Here is a 15,791-nt window from a genome sequence, read left to right on the forward strand (position 1 = left end):
GTAACCGTTTATATACTCTATGGTATAGTAATTTAATTTCTTTGAAAGTAATTTTACATATATTTCTATATATTTTTCTGATCCTTATATCCTAATCATAAATATTTTGTAGGTCAAAAAGGCTATCGGATATCAGAATCGAGTCTTTCAAGTATTGTTAAGCATGTCATTTTCTGTTAGGAGACAACGACTGTTCCTCAACGACTGTAATGTAATATTTCTTAAATAATGGCATTTTTTCCAAAAACTCAATGATTCTAAACTTAATTGCTTGTGAATAATAAGCATGGAAGTTATAAGTTATGCAAGCAAGAATTTTATGAGGGTTGCACTAAAAAGTTCTAAAAATCTGTAGTTTACCCTTGAAATTAGCATTCTTTTTTTAAATTTACTGTTGCCTTAAAATATGCACTAAAAACGACTATGGATTGTGGCTTCACATTTTCTCATTTCTTTATGTTGTTATTTACAAAACATTTAACACCTTAAGATATTAGCTAATTTGAGAGAAAATTGTAGCTATATGTTATTTACGAATAATTGCAATATAAATCGAACAAATGAAATGTAAATATTCAGAATAACAGTTTTTTTAGAGTAATTCATTTCGTATTTAATGGAAGAAATATTATACTTTTACTTAATTATCTCAACATTCATAATAATACGTATATTTATAAGTATGTGTATGAGATATACGTTAAGTATTATGTTAGCTACATTTTTTGCTTATTTGCATTTAATACAGAGTGCTTTACAACAAATACGACATATTGCGAAGCTGCAACGGTACGCTCCGTATTTTCTATCCATACATTCACATATTTTTTAACTTTATTTACCATATAAATTCAGTATACTGTCAGATAGATTTCACCATCTGTCAATCTGATGTTTATTTGTAATGTGCTGACTGTTATTGACAAACTACGCTGCTCAAATTTTTATAATTTGATTGACAAAATTACTATTTTGGGAGAATGACTCTGAATGCACAATTGCTTAAAGTAGAAATTCTAATTAATTTTATTTATTTGCTGACAAAAAAAAGTGGGGTTTGGTGATAAATTTGGTGGCATAGTAATCATATTGCCACCTCCAACGCCTCCAATTTGTTGCTGGCTCCTAGTGTTCGTTGCATAAAGTTGTTGTTGAAAGCTATGATATTGTTGTGCATACTTCAAATCATTCGACGAGGGACCAACAAAATTGACACCACCAACACCGTTGCCTGCTGCAGTTGACATCAGGTTGCCGCTGTTAGGTGCACCCATTACCGGATGGGAGTGATTTTGTCCCTGTCCCGCTGGCGGGCCGCCTTGCATGCCAACGTTAGCACACAATCCCGAGGGCATTACTGGCTTTTGATGTGAAGGTAATTGCTTACATTGGCCTTGCTGCTGTTGATGTTGATTTGCCGCAAATAATGCAGCCGCATTTGAACTATTATTAAACAATACTGCTGCCGGATCGTTGTTACACTCCAATCCATCTGGATTGATGCCTGCAAACTGAACTTGCTGTCGACTGCTAGGAGCTTGCATTCGTGCCATCATCCCATGTGTGTGTTGTCGCATACCTCCTTGTGGCCGCATGCCACGTATCATTGATGTTTGCCCACCACTTACCACAGCAGCCCCTACTTCGTCATCAAGGCCAGGCAGTTGATTACAATTTTGAAAAAAATTCATACCAATTCCGTTGCTATTATTGGGACTGTTAAGTATTTTGTTATTGCCCTGTTGTTGCTGTTGTTGTTGATGTATTTGCTGCTGTTGTTCATTGGACGAGCTTACATTCATTGATCCGGAACCTGGTCCAATCATTATTGGTCCCACATCATTGCCAATACCATGACCAATTGGTGGACCGCCTGCCATTTGAGGGTTTGCATAGCGTTGGAGAAACTCCAAGCTTGGGGGCACACGGACATTACTTCCACTTCCATTCCCATTTCCACTATTGTTATTATTGTTATTATGTGGACGCACTGGCATATATTGTATAGTGTTGGGTGTACTAGCCTTCACCTGAATATTTGCATTAAAATTGGGTCCAAAGTTGACATGTGGCATGCGACCCATCATACGAGTTGCGCCAGCTGGCAATATGCCATGAAATCCTGGTCCAGCCATGGTCAGCGATCCGCTACTATTATTGGAAACAGGGCCAGGCCCAGCATTCGTATTGAAGCCACACATCTTTGGATTCAACATGCGTTGACCCATCACTGGATTGAGCACTGTATTCGCTGAATGGCATGTATTGCTATTTGTATTGTGATTCATATGATCCATTTCGGTGGCATCTATTAGGGCAACAGCAGACATCATGCCACTATGCTCCATATTGACGTCAGGCGTACCAAGCATATTTATCCCGCCGGCAGGACTACCACCCACACCACCAGGCACACAACTGGTCAGCTGCTGTGACATTTGTGCCAATGACGAAATTGGATCAAAGCTCTGCGATATCTTTGCATTTGGAGCTGATCGATTACTAGCGCTGTTTGGATTCAGTGGCATATTATCAGAACGTCGACTAAACTGCGGCATAGGTGGTCCACAATTCTGGCGCTAAGAAATACCAAGAAATACGAAATTAAAGGATTTTTTAATAATTATATTTAAATATTTGTGGTGAATGCACACACTTACATTGATTTCAAGTGGGTTATTAGGTCCTTTAAAAGCATTCATTACGTTGCTTGGACTCCCCTGCAAATGCTGTCCGAGCTGAGCATTGAAATTGAGACCTGGACTCGATGAAGGAAACCGCACATCCATATTAGTTTGCTCTACCTGGTGGTTTCCACCAGAGTTGACATTTGTTACTGCATTGGAAGGAGATCGTGTTCGTTGTGGACTTGGCCGTGTCGTTTTTGAATCCACTAGAATTTAATTAAAAAATAAAATTTTAGACAAATCAAGCATTTTATTCAATTTTAAAGTATTCAATAAAATTCTATGCTTGCATATGCATATTGCTTTATCTGCACCATAGTTTAGTTATATTTAGAATTAGGATCATTCAATTCTTTATATATAGAATACCCCTACTTTCGGGAATTATTATTATTACTAAGACATTTTTAAAGTTGTTAATTCCACTCACCTTAAAACTCAATAATAACTATAGTCTTTCATGCCTTTAAGAATTGTATTTTAAAGATTCAATTCTTAGAAGACAGAAGACTACATTGATACTAAATTTACAACAAACATAGTCTTATTTACCAGATAGTAATTTCATCCAATAAATACTGTTACGTAATTAAAATGTTAATTGTGGATTAAAGAAAAAAAAAGAACCTACACATTTAATTGTAGACTTTAGCTTCCTACTAATTTAATTTTTTGAGTTTTTTATTTTTTGAAAGTTTAGCAAATTAATTTGAACACCCAAACAAAGCGCAATTTATTTTGAGAAAAACTGTCACAATTAAATATTTTAGTAAATTTAATAATTTTGTTAGGCGCAACTTTATTCTGACAGGGTAAAACCAATGAGGAGAGCGACAGAATTCGAATTCAAACCAACGAAATTTCAACGGAAAACCAACTTTAAAAGAGCCCAGAGAGAGACGGTTTTGAAATCTGAGTGAAGTAGATTTGCGTGTGAAAGTGTTACTGTTCATTAAAATTAATTTTATTTTAATTCATAACTACATATTGTGTCTATGCAAATCTCCATACAATTGCTATTCGCTTTTACCGCACAAAGCTGTCGTTACAAAAGATTTGGCCGTAGTTTTTTTAGTTTATTAAAAATATTCGGAGTCTTGACTCAGTCTCTTGCTATTGCTATAAAAATAGTATTAATTTGCACAATTATCGGAAAAATTTTTGATGGACGTTTTTATTGTATGGAGAGGCACGAAAATCAAGCGATTTTGTTAACCTTGAAAGAGCGCTGCTTTAGTCAACTAATTACAAATTACAAAATTTATTTACATACAATTGAATATACATATGTATAAGGATCAATGGTACTCAGAGTTGTAAAGTTAATTTTTTTTTTGCTCGAGAGGATTGAAATTGTACTAAACATTATAAGCAGAAAACATACCTAAGTAAAATTTATATTGTACATCATATTTTGTTAGTTTATTTTTTAACTTTTACTTGGCACATTTTTTATCAATATTTTTTTCAATAGGTGGTTGGTATTGAAATTTGATAAACATGATTTTTATTAAATTATAAAATGTTTAATGCGTAAAAAATTTAATTGTAAAAATTCTTCAGCGAAAGTTGATATTTTTGCAAAATTGAAAAAGCGCAAAATATTAAGGAACTAAGTAATATTTTTTTAACAAAATGACTTAAGATTATTATTTTAATATGGTATTGAATCTACGTTTTGTTGTACCACCAATTCTAAACGTTGGGGCATTGAGTTCACCAAGTTTTGGAGCGTGTTTGTGTCGATGGCATCCCATTCTTTAACAATGGCTTCCTTCAAGCCCTTCAATGACTCAAACTGTCTTCCACCCTAGTAAAAATTTGCTGAGAGGATGCCTCAAAGGTTCTCAATTGGGTTCAAGTCCGGACTTATTGCTATAGCCATTGTTTCAATTTAAGTTTCTCTTTTTCACTTAATTCGAGTGCACGCGGCATTTTTAATCAATAATGTTAGAAATCTCACGAAAAAGATCAAAAATGGCAAAAATATAAACTTTTTGCATTAGGAAATGAACAATTTCTTAAAATAAATCACTTTTTGCCGGAGGTCAGTTGCCGTGTCGAGCTCAAAATATAAACGCAGAACTTTGCACAAATATCAACTTTCTATTAAACGCATGACTTTGTCTTCTTTAAAATCCTAACGGGACCATAGATTAAAAGCAGATAAGAAATAAATGCATAGAAACACATGCATACGAGAAAAAAATCTGTATTCTCAAAAGATTAATACAATTATTCGAATAACCGTTTTATTAAAAATAAATTTTTCACAAATATCAATTTTACTGAGGTACACTATCAAAAATTAAGCGAAATAATCAATCAAAAGTACGAGCGTAGTTTTCGAATTGTTTGTTTGTTGAATGAAATGTAAGGACATGTTATGGAAAAATTTAAGGACCTCGAAGTATAAAGCCTAAGCACTGGACTGACAATAAACTTGCTTAGCTATTTGAACATATCGATTAAATGAAAAGCAATTCCATGTAATTGACATTTCTCTGTGAAATTACACTGAGAAATTGTAATATGTTTTGAGAAAAAGTGAAAACACGTATAGACTTAATTTTCAAGGCTTGTTAATATTAAGGCCATAGTTTTTAAATGAGATTTGTTTATGTACAAATTTAAGCAAGAACACAAATTATATCAATCAATTCAATTAAAAATTTTGATTTAATTTTGGAAAATCGGCCTATTGAAGAAATTGACTGCGAACGGTGGCTTGTCATTATCACATGAAAAGGTGTTCAAGATGTTGAATTACCGATCTAGACAACCCGATAAATGCAAACCAAGCACAGATCTAACCATTGAACAAGACTTTCTTCACTATTGGACTATTTGAACAGATTATTTAAAAAGATGCAAGTTCAGAAAAGAAGATGGAGCTTATTAATACAACATTATTATCTCTCGAGGTAAGAGTCCCGAATTAATTTAGCAAATTTAGTAAATTCTTAAGAATCAATGACATTATATTATATTGTCTACTAATTAACTAAGCAAGCCGAGAACATTCTGATTAATTAAAATTAAGAGATTTATTTTTAAAGAAGAATATTACAATACACAAGTATACAGAATCACGTGAAAGTTTAATATATGTGACAAATTTGATGTATTTAATATTCTATAAGTATAATGTTGTCTCTCCCAACTTTCGATAAATCTAGGAGACTAACTGTTTGACACAGGTAAATTATACCAAAAACATTTGTTTGTCACAACAATAATTCACTTGAAAAATGTGTAGTTGTATTAAAAAATAAAAAATATTTTAAATAAGTAATACCACACGACACGCGGTACATATATAATATATTAAATACAATTTAACGTACAGAATTATTTCGTTGCATAGCCCTATAAAAGGTTCTTAGTGTTTGGACAATCAGACAGAAATGAATAATCATTTAAATAATTTAAACCAAATTGATTCTATATGGAGAAGAACAAGTAAGAAAGTCGAGTGTGCTCGACTGTGAAATACCCGCTACCCATTTTGAATAAAAACAACATATTGGTCTTTTTCTCAAAATATACCGAAAATAAAATAAAAAATACCAAAATGTATATTTGTTATATCGATATAGTACCACATTCAAAATATACCATAGACGGCACAATATACCAGATTGTCATCCGAAGCAACTAAGACCCGTAGTAACTAGGCGTTTTTGCCGATACAAAAGTAGGAATCACAATTTCTATGGTTGTTATTGTATATACCAAATTTCGCAGCTTTAGCTTTAAAATTACGCTTGTTATTCGATTTTTGTTGATTTGCGGGGGCGGAAGTGGGCGTGGCAAAAATGTAAAACAATCTTGATCTACGTACAAACATAACAAATGCTGTCGAAAATTATAGTTCTATCTTTTATAGTCTGAGATCCAGTGTTTCATACGGACGGATGGACAGACGGACATGGCTAGATCGTCTAGGCTGTTGACGCTGATCAAGAATACATATATATACTTTATAGTGTTGGAGATGACTCCTTCTACATGTTACATACATTTCCTGCCGGCACAAACTTATAATACCCTTCTACAACTATGAGTAGCGGGTATAAAAATAAGGACTAGTCAATAGCCTTAGTTCTCTAGCACTCCCTTCTCTTAGTTATTATATTATTTTGTATAATAATTAACATGTAAATAATAATAATAAAAATAAGGAAGTTCAATAAAATTACCTGAATTTGTAGTGGGATTGAATGATTCAAGTTCCTTGGGAGAAATGTGGGATAGCGGTGTGGTCGGATTACTATTGAGATGATTAATGGCACCACGATTACGGCTCGACGATGGCGATTCGCCACCAGATTGAAAGCAGCTTTTCGGTGCAGAGGCGGCAGAGGATGATACGGTTCCAGTCGATGACGAATTTAGTGCTGGCAAATCCATGATCGGTGAATTTGTGGGCAATCCCAATGTTCCTCCAGATGTGCGAGGCGAAGGCAGCGAGAGATTGTTGGGACTCGATGGATTTGGCGATTGCGTTGCAATCGGCACCGAAGCCGATCTCTGCGTTGGATGGTATGGAGGTGGAGGTCCTTGAACAATATTATTGCGTATTGATTGATTTGACGAGTTACTTATTGAAGCAGTGGAAGATCCACTGCTAGGCGGTTGCTGCACATTGACTGTGCCTGCCCCTGGAACTGGTCCTAGGCCGGATGGACGAGACGCAGTCGCTTTGCCGACTTTCAAGCGATCCTCAAAAAAATGCTGCTGCATTTTGTTCCATTCTAATTGAGTCATTTGGTTGCCAGCTTGTGGTAACGTCAGACCATCGACCTTGTCTCCGACAGTGACACCAAGTCCAACACTACCAACGTTCATAATATTGTGGCAGTTAGAGTTTCCGAAGGATCCTACCATATCAGGCGAGTTTGTTGTCAACATATTGGTATTTTGAGTCAGACTATTCACTCCTGCTCCGCCTGGTGTTGCTACTGGACTCGATGAAGCCACTCCTCCACACGAAAGATTATTTTTTTGGGAACACGTAACAACCGTACCGATATCTCCTATAACATCGGCTGGCAGTGGCATTGTCATTGGCATCAATACATCCTCCGTTCCTAACTGAATGTGCTCAGATTTCTGGTGCATCTGTTGTCTTATCTGTTGCGATGGATTGCCATGTTGCATATTCATCATTAAATTTGCCATGGCCGAGTCATTCTGGATTTTATCATTTTCTGGGAACAAAAATTGATTCATCTTTTTTATTTTGGCCAATTGCTCCTCGCGATGTTGTCGTTGCTGTGGTGTTAGATTCTCATCCGGCACCTTGACACCCTGCAGCGATATAATATTGTTGTCAACGCTCAGACTCAGTTCATTGTTGCTGCATTTCCCTAATCCACTGCCAACAGTACCTACGCCTTCAATGCCTTCCATCAGTTTTAAGCTTTGCGACTCACTAGGTTGTGATGATCCATCCAAATTATTTCGGTTGTCTGTATCCCAGCACATGATTTCACTCTCATTCACCAACGCATCGCCTGACGTTGGATCAGCAGCAAAATTATTATTGCCTTTATTTGTATTATCAGTCGGGCTATTAAAGAGATTTTTGAGCCCGCCCAATTTCTGTGACGGTGGTTGCAGTATTTTTGCAAGACTCGCGTTTGCATTCGCATTTGAATTCATGTTGGCAGAACCTGATGAATTTTGAGCCCAGGAGTTTTGAACACCAGGCATATTGAATATACCCAATCCACTAAGCGAATTTTGACGCTGTAACTTATTCATTTTCATTGGATTCTTGATAAAGAAATCCTCCAGAAATGTTTTTGTCGCTGGCTGAGTGCAATGGTATGCAATGATTGTCTGATATTGTCCGCTCAGCACCGCCTCGGCGCCTTTATTAGCCAACTGCGTAGAGAAGACAAAGATGTGATTCTGTTGCTGCATATAATCCAAGCAAGTGCCGCCCACATTATTATTGTTCGTCAGAAAATTAGTCAGGCTGAGTGCCCCTTGACCAGGTCCAGGTGGCAACGGTAAGGGCCCCGATCCAGATCCTGCAGCTCCTGAAGAATTTGGATGTGTGGCCGAAGTTTCACTTAGTCTCTCGGCATCTACCAGCGTTGGATTGCAAGCAACAATATCATCGCTGTTCAGGCCCAAAGCTGAAGCTGATACATGTTTCTCTCCATTATTTGCAGGTAGTTCGATTTTAACTAAAAGGCAAATTAACGAAAATTTTATTAAGTAATAAATAAAATTCAAAAACAAATATCAGTTTCAAAATGTCTTGTACCGTTTGTACTTTTGTACCCTATGGTATAATATATTTTGAATATAGTACTATATCGCTATACCAAAAATAGCATTCTATTTTTGTATTTTTTGGCATATTAATTTGTTATATTTTACAAATAATACCGCACAGACGAAGTCACGCGACTGTTGCTTTCTTACTGTTTTCGTCTGTGGAACATCTCATTTTGAATTCAGTATTACATATTATTTATTTTGTGCTGGTACTGTAATAATGAAACGCCGACGCGAAAGTTTTTGACGCACGTTTTTATACCCTACCCCAAAGGGTAGGAGAATATTATAAGATTGTGCCTCCAGGAAAGGTATGTAACAGACAGAAGGAGGCATCTCCGACCCTATAAATTATTTGGGTCAACAATCGATACGGTATTACTTTGTCCCCCTGTCTGTCCGTATGAAACACTGGATCGCATGCTATGATTGCATGCAGATCAAGTTTTGCTTCCGCTATTTAATACGGGGTTTAGTTGCTTTGGCTGACAATCTAGTATATTTCGTTTACTACTTTTAACTCGAAGCGCTGTTCTTTTCTCTTCACAAGATAATGTCTCCAAATACTTTCTATTTATTTTTTTTCTTAATTTTCTATCTTGATGCTTGTCTTCACTTTGCCGAAGTTTGAACACATGCCTGTGCTTAATCTTTATCCACTTTGCATTTTTGTTTTGAATTGATGAAAATAATTATGTATCTAATTAAGGGAAACGTATTTGAACATTATCCACTTTGCATTTTTTTATCAAAATTAAAGACCCTTTTAAGAGTTTACCAGTTCCAAAAAATAGGCTTTTACTTTACCAGTAATTTCTATGCATTGTATGAGTATTATGTGTAAGCATTTACTCTAATACTACACAACAATTTTTACAAACCTGATGTTTCAGATTGATCTATTGCGGCGTTGGCAGATGGAGCAATCGATCCAAATCCCACAGGTGACATATTTGGTGAGAATTGTTCTTCTTTTTTCATATGGACCAAGCTGCCAATAATATCGGAAGGTTCTTCTTTCACAGTAGTTACAGATACAATTTGGTTTCCGCTGCTGCCGTTGTTAGATCCGGAGCTATTTGTGGTACCACCAGCACCACTTGAGTTTAGACTGACTTTTTCCATTGTCGACATTTGCTGAGCCGAAGTCGTCGTTAACTTTGCTATTGGCATAGAAAAAATATAATATTTCTCTTTATGTTATTCCTTTACAAATTGTATTAGTTTTTTTTTTTTTCTATTTATTTTTGATTTAATTTACTATCAATTTACCCTATCTTCCCACTTCTTAGTGTGATTGACTGATTGTATTGCATTGGATTTGTATTGGATTTTTTATAAAAAAAAAAATTATCCCAAAAGTTTTCGTTGGTTGGCTGTGTGCAATGGAATGGACCTACTTATTTTTTGTGATAATGTTTTTATTGATTGCACACATTTGAATTTTATTTTAGAATTATTGCTTGATTTTTGCGGCCCCTGACCCTTCAAACTCTACCAAACAGTTTTTTTGTAATTTTGTAATATTTTGTTATTGCTCTTTGAAGTATAAAAAATGAATAAACAATTAATGGGGATAAAATGTGGCAAAATGGCGGACTATTACAAAATTTAAATTTTTTAGTTCTAAACAGTATAAGACTAGTCTGCATCTCAGAAAAGTTCTCTTAACTCTTAGAGGAGGTCTTTAATTTCTTTTTTATCATACCCAGGATCGTATTTCAATTGATGGAGTTTGTGATTATTTAACTTATTTTGGAAGAGCAGTTGCTACGGCTTCAGTAATATTGAATTTGTGGTTTCTTTAGTGGATTAACTTCAATACTTTTTATATTTGAAAATATAATGACATATTCTTTAATAGCTACATACTATAAATATTTAAAAAACGACAAATAATACGAAAGTGGTTAAAACAAAAAGTTAAAGAATAAGTCAGAAAGAAAAGATACCCACTAGAGTCAAAAATGTTCGACTGAAAGATACACTACTCATCTGCCAACAGGAATATATATACTTGATTACAAAGCCACAAAGCCTTAAAACGATTCTGCATTCAATAGCTGACAAGCCTAATATATAAAAACAGTGAATTCTTTATGTTGGCAATAGTGATAAAGGAAACAATATAAAATTACCGCCGTTTTCTTCCTTAACGATGTTTGTGGTCTTCTTTATAAGCAGTTCATCTTGGTGAGAGTCGGTATCCACAATTTGGGTTAGGCAGGATGAAATATTGCTGCTATTGCTATTTGTGTTTGTGTTTGAATGGTCACAGTTGTTGAGAGACAATGCCTTAGGCGATGAATTTACACTACTACTATTTGCTGAGCTGTGCCGAGAAGCTACTGTTCCTCCTGTCGCAGCACTTCCTCCGGCTGCAGCCTCTGCAGGATTAGAAGATGCAGAGGTAGTAGTACTGTTGATGTTGTTATTGTTGTTTGTATTCAAGGTTTTTGAGTTATGGTTTTTAATAGCTCCTCCTATCTCATCTGCCATAGTTCGCAATTGATTGCTTGTGGTATCTAAAAGTTAAGAGCTTAATTAGGGTCTGGGCTACTGCGTGTGCTAAGGTGGCTTACCTGGAGATAGAATTGAAAGTACTTCAGTTTTTATCTGTACCTTAAGCGATTTTAAGTCTTCAATGGCCTCAGTTGAGTTTGAAGTTGTTCCCGCTGTAGTTGTTATTGTTGTTGCATGCTCTGTATCAGTAGCGCATTTTGTTGATTGGCTAACGCCTACTGTCGTTGTGGTCAGCATTCTAAAGTAACCTACATGGAACGGTTTGACTGTTCGCTTCCTACATATTTCAATCACAATATCGATAGGCTTCCATTCTCCTAATGCGGCGGCGTCTCGTTAATGATATATTTGCTTTCTATTCATATATGCAATATGTATTAAGTACGCACATATGTACATCTTTGTTGTATGCACAATTTTACAATGAATTTACCGAAGAAGTTATTCTTAATAGTATTAACGGGTGATATTGGTTACACTAACACTACTCATATGTATTTTGTTATATATTTTTATTTATCTATATATAAATATATATCGTATATGAAATGTATAAATGCGCTTGAGATTAATGGACGTAATGAAACAAAACAACTAAAAGAAATTGTGTATACACACAACACATACATAAATCTATAAAAAAAAATCTAAAATATTTAGCGAAAACAAAAAGCGACTTCTATGTTTTCAGAAAAATTTCCAACATAGAGGTTGTATACATCCGAATTCGGTTCAATCTAGTCTTATATATTGAATTATATGCATACAAAAGTTTTTTAATGTCGATACAGTAAATACAAATCGCGCAGCCACTTGGCAATAGAGGTGGAGAAACATCGATAGCACAATCGATATTTTCCACATTTTAAATTTGCGTTAAGATAGCTCCGCGTCGTTTAGCGTCAACTATCGATACATAAATAATGGATGTGAAAGCATTTTTTTTGGTAGAAGTTTGAAAAATTTGAAAGAAACTCAACAGAGAAATATATTTCTATTAAAACCAAGTTTGTTAAGTTTTTATCAATTTTTTAAAAGGCTTTTTGTTGGCACTTTGTTGTAACACCTTGGCCAATTTTCCCACAAAACAACTTCATTTCGTTGGTGTATCGAGAAGCTAAAGCCAGTCTGGAAGAGTTGCAGAGTCGAAACACGTTAGTGTTATATTATTATATATTATTATTAACCCGGCTGCATAATTAAACATTTTTCGTAAAGTAAAATTTTCAACCGCATCATTCTTTAAGCAGCTGTGAGTAAGAGAAGGACGGCATATGAAGCCACAATGTTTCTGAAAATGTGGCGGTATGTTGGTAATATTTTAGTATATTTATAGATATCGATGAAAATCAGCTGAATATTCCACTTAGCAATTTAGTGCCGTCAAATTATTTAAAATTGTTTTGCAATTCTTTAAAACCAAAAATCAAAGTCGAAAAATTCCAAAAAATAAAAAGACCATAAGAAAATGTTTAATGAAAATCTTCATAACGATCGACCTACTTTTTACTGGGATATAATATTTGCAGAGCGAGTTGCTTATTATGATGCGAAACGGAAATAATGAATAATAAATTTAATTTTTGGGTTAATTTTTTTGCATTGCCTTTGATATTCTTCTTCCTGCCTGAGTTTATTTACTATTTCACGGTTATTATGCCCTGTTTCTGTAGCACCAAAATTCGAGTTTTCTCAGATTTTTTCAATATGTTTAATCTCGGTAAAATTCCATAAGAAAAATACTGGTATGTGAAAATATCTGCGCAATGTCTTATCTAAGTGAAATCGAAACAGAGCTTTTCATATTAAAAATTGATAATAAATGCGAGCAATACTATGCAAATTGCACTTCGGATTTTTAAAAATCATAAAGCTTCCTTTCTTTCGTTGTTTTCAATGGTTCGCTTTTTTATACCCGCTACCCATAGGGTAGAAGGGTATTATAACTTTGTGCCGGCAGGAAATGTATGTAACACGTAGAAGGAGGCATCTCCTACACTATAAAGCATATATATTCTTGATCAGTGTCAACAGCCGAGACGATCTAGCCATGTCCGTCTGTCCGTCTGTGTGTCTGTCCGTCTGTCCGTATGAAACACTGGATCTCAGAGACTATAAGAGATAGAGCTATAATTTTTCGACAGCATTTGTTATGTTTGCACGCAGATGAAGTTTGTTTCAAATTTTTTTCCACGCCCACTTCCGCCCCTTCAAATCAAAAAAATCGAATAACAAGCGTAATTTTAAAGCTAGAGTTGGCAAGTTTTAGTATATACAATAATTACTATAGTTATTATGATTCCTGAAAATTTGGTTGCGATCAGATTGAAATTGTCGAAGTTATTAAAGAAATACCTACTTTCTAGGGGGTCTTAGTTGCTTTGGCTGATAATCTGGTATATTGTACCGTTTATGGTATATTTTGAATGCGGTACTATAACCACTAACCATACAATACATACATACATACCACCAGCAGAGCCAACGCGGTCCTTGTGCAAGTGCCATTTAACTGCAAACATATAGAACGCGAGCAATTGTTGTTGTCCTCTTCTTCGAGACTTTCGTCGCGGCAAAACAAAATTGACGTGCGCTAGCTGCTTGTCAGTTAGGCAACTACACGTTGCAAAACTTCACATGCATACACATACTGACATAGGCGAGCATGTAGATACATACACGCATACATAGAAACGAAAGCAGAGCGCAACGAAATGCACCCGTGCTCATCGCTCCGCATTTGATCTGCGACTGAACTCAACTAGGGTTGTTGATAATATATCAAAATATCAATATATCGATATTTTTTTTCTAAAAATGATATATTTATGTCGTGATATTTTTTTTGCCCAAATATCAAAATCACGATATTTTTTTTTGATATTTTTTGATATTTTTTTCCTTGGTTACTCTAAATTCAAAGCGTCGATTGAAACTTTCAATTTAAACTTAAATTAAATTTGAAATTTGACAGAAGAAAAAAGGGAAAAATGAATGTTAAATCAAATTACACAAACATAACAGGCGGCACCGCGAAGTACATTCATTGTGAGAAAACAATTAAAACCAGCGGTAATTCATCGAATCTGTCGTCGCACTTGCGCAATAAGCATAGCGAAATTTTTGCAATTTTTGACGGACATACACGTAAAGTAAAGAGTGTTTTTAAAATCTTTAAATTCTGCCAATTGGGCTTGATGTTACATTTAGATACATATAAGACATAAGACATGTATATATATATTTATATATATTGATTAAACATATAATTAAAAAATGTAAGTTTATAAAACTTATTTTCTTTTTATTATCCAGGAAAAAACATTTTTTTTTTTTAAAAAAATCAAAAATATCAAATATATCGATATTTTTCGGTGATATTTAGAAATATTATTATCATATTATTTGATAAAAACAATATCATCGATACGATATTTTTTAAAATTTTCGACAACCCTAAACTCAACGCTGCGCGCTGCGCGCTGCGTTAGAACTTCGAATTTTCGAATGAGCCGAAGAGGCTCGGTGTTCGAATCGCAGCGCACGGCCCGACTGGGGCGGCAATAATACTGTTTTTAATGATGCCTTTTGGTTGTATGAAGTGACGCATCTATGTATTGTATGGTTAGTGCTATAACGATATACCAAATATACCATTTTGTATATTTTTCGTATTTTTGCAGCATATTCGGTATTTTTTTGAGAAAAATACCGCAAAATACATTTCTTTTATTCAAAATGGGTAGCGGGTATCTCACAGTCGAGTACACTCGATTGTAGCTTTCTTACTTGTTTATAATTTAGGATACATTCTTAGGATATATTCTGTTTTACGTCAAAGGAGCCACACTCGAAAAATTGAAATATCGATTTATAAAAATAATAATTTTGTAGGTATAGAGATCGATGTTTGATCATCACAGTGTAAGCGACATTCATTTTCATTGACTGCGAATGCCTTAGTATTTTTATGATTGTCCATTTCATTGTCAAATGGAGAAACTTATTGCTTTTAATTGGCTCTATAAGTTGTAAATATGCATAGAAAATGTTTAATGAAAAAAACCACAATTAGAATCATTACCGCATCAGCAATGATGCGGCTCCATTAGCCGTTCGCTTATGGAATGATGCGGCGGAAGATTACACTTAATTTCCAATGATGCAGCCCAGTCAAAACAGTTTCTAAGATAGGCTTGCAGAATCATTAAAGTTACAACTTTATCACAGGATTTGTGAGCAATGAGTCAAAAATTCTGTAGTTATTATTATAGAGATCATAGCATT

General features: G+C 34.7%; 1 protein-coding gene across 1 annotated transcript; it reads right to left on the reverse strand.

Annotated features, from left to right (window-relative positions):
• Nucleotides 1–583: 583 nt before the first annotated feature.
• Nucleotides 584–12,319, reverse strand: LOC132794844 (protein BCL9 homolog). Its single transcript, XM_060805080.1, has 7 exons — nt 12,272–12,319; nt 11,564–11,859; nt 11,120–11,506; nt 9,863–10,144; nt 6,890–8,887; nt 2,661–2,893; nt 584–2,579 (listed from the first exon to the last, which is right to left on the reverse strand). The coding sequence occupies exons 2-7, from the start codon at nt 11,739–11,741 to the stop codon at nt 1,017–1,019; spliced, it is 4,641 nt and encodes a 1,546-aa protein (XP_060661063.1). The 5' UTR covers nt 11,742–11,859; nt 12,272–12,319; the 3' UTR covers nt 584–1,016.
• Between the last annotated feature and the right edge of the window lie 3,472 nt (nt 12,320–15,791).

Source organism: Drosophila nasuta, chromosome 4, assembly GCF_023558535.2.
Source record: "Drosophila nasuta strain 15112-1781.00 chromosome 4, ASM2355853v1, whole genome shotgun sequence".
NCBI classification, from domain to species: domain Eukaryota; kingdom Metazoa; phylum Arthropoda; class Insecta; order Diptera; family Drosophilidae; genus Drosophila; species Drosophila nasuta.

Coding starts and splice junctions, on each gene's coding strand:
- LOC132794844 (XM_060805080.1), bottom strand. CDS start 11,741: ATGCTGACCACAACGACAGTAGGCGTTAGCCAATCAACAAAATGCGCT. Junction 8,888..9,862: donor AGATCAATCTGAAACATCAG/GTTTGTAAAAAT, acceptor TTTGCCTTTTAG/TTAAAATCGAACTACCTGCA. Junction 2,894..6,889: donor CAATCCCACTACAAATTCAG/GTAATTTTATTG, acceptor ATTAAATTCTAG/TGGATTCAAAAACGACACGG.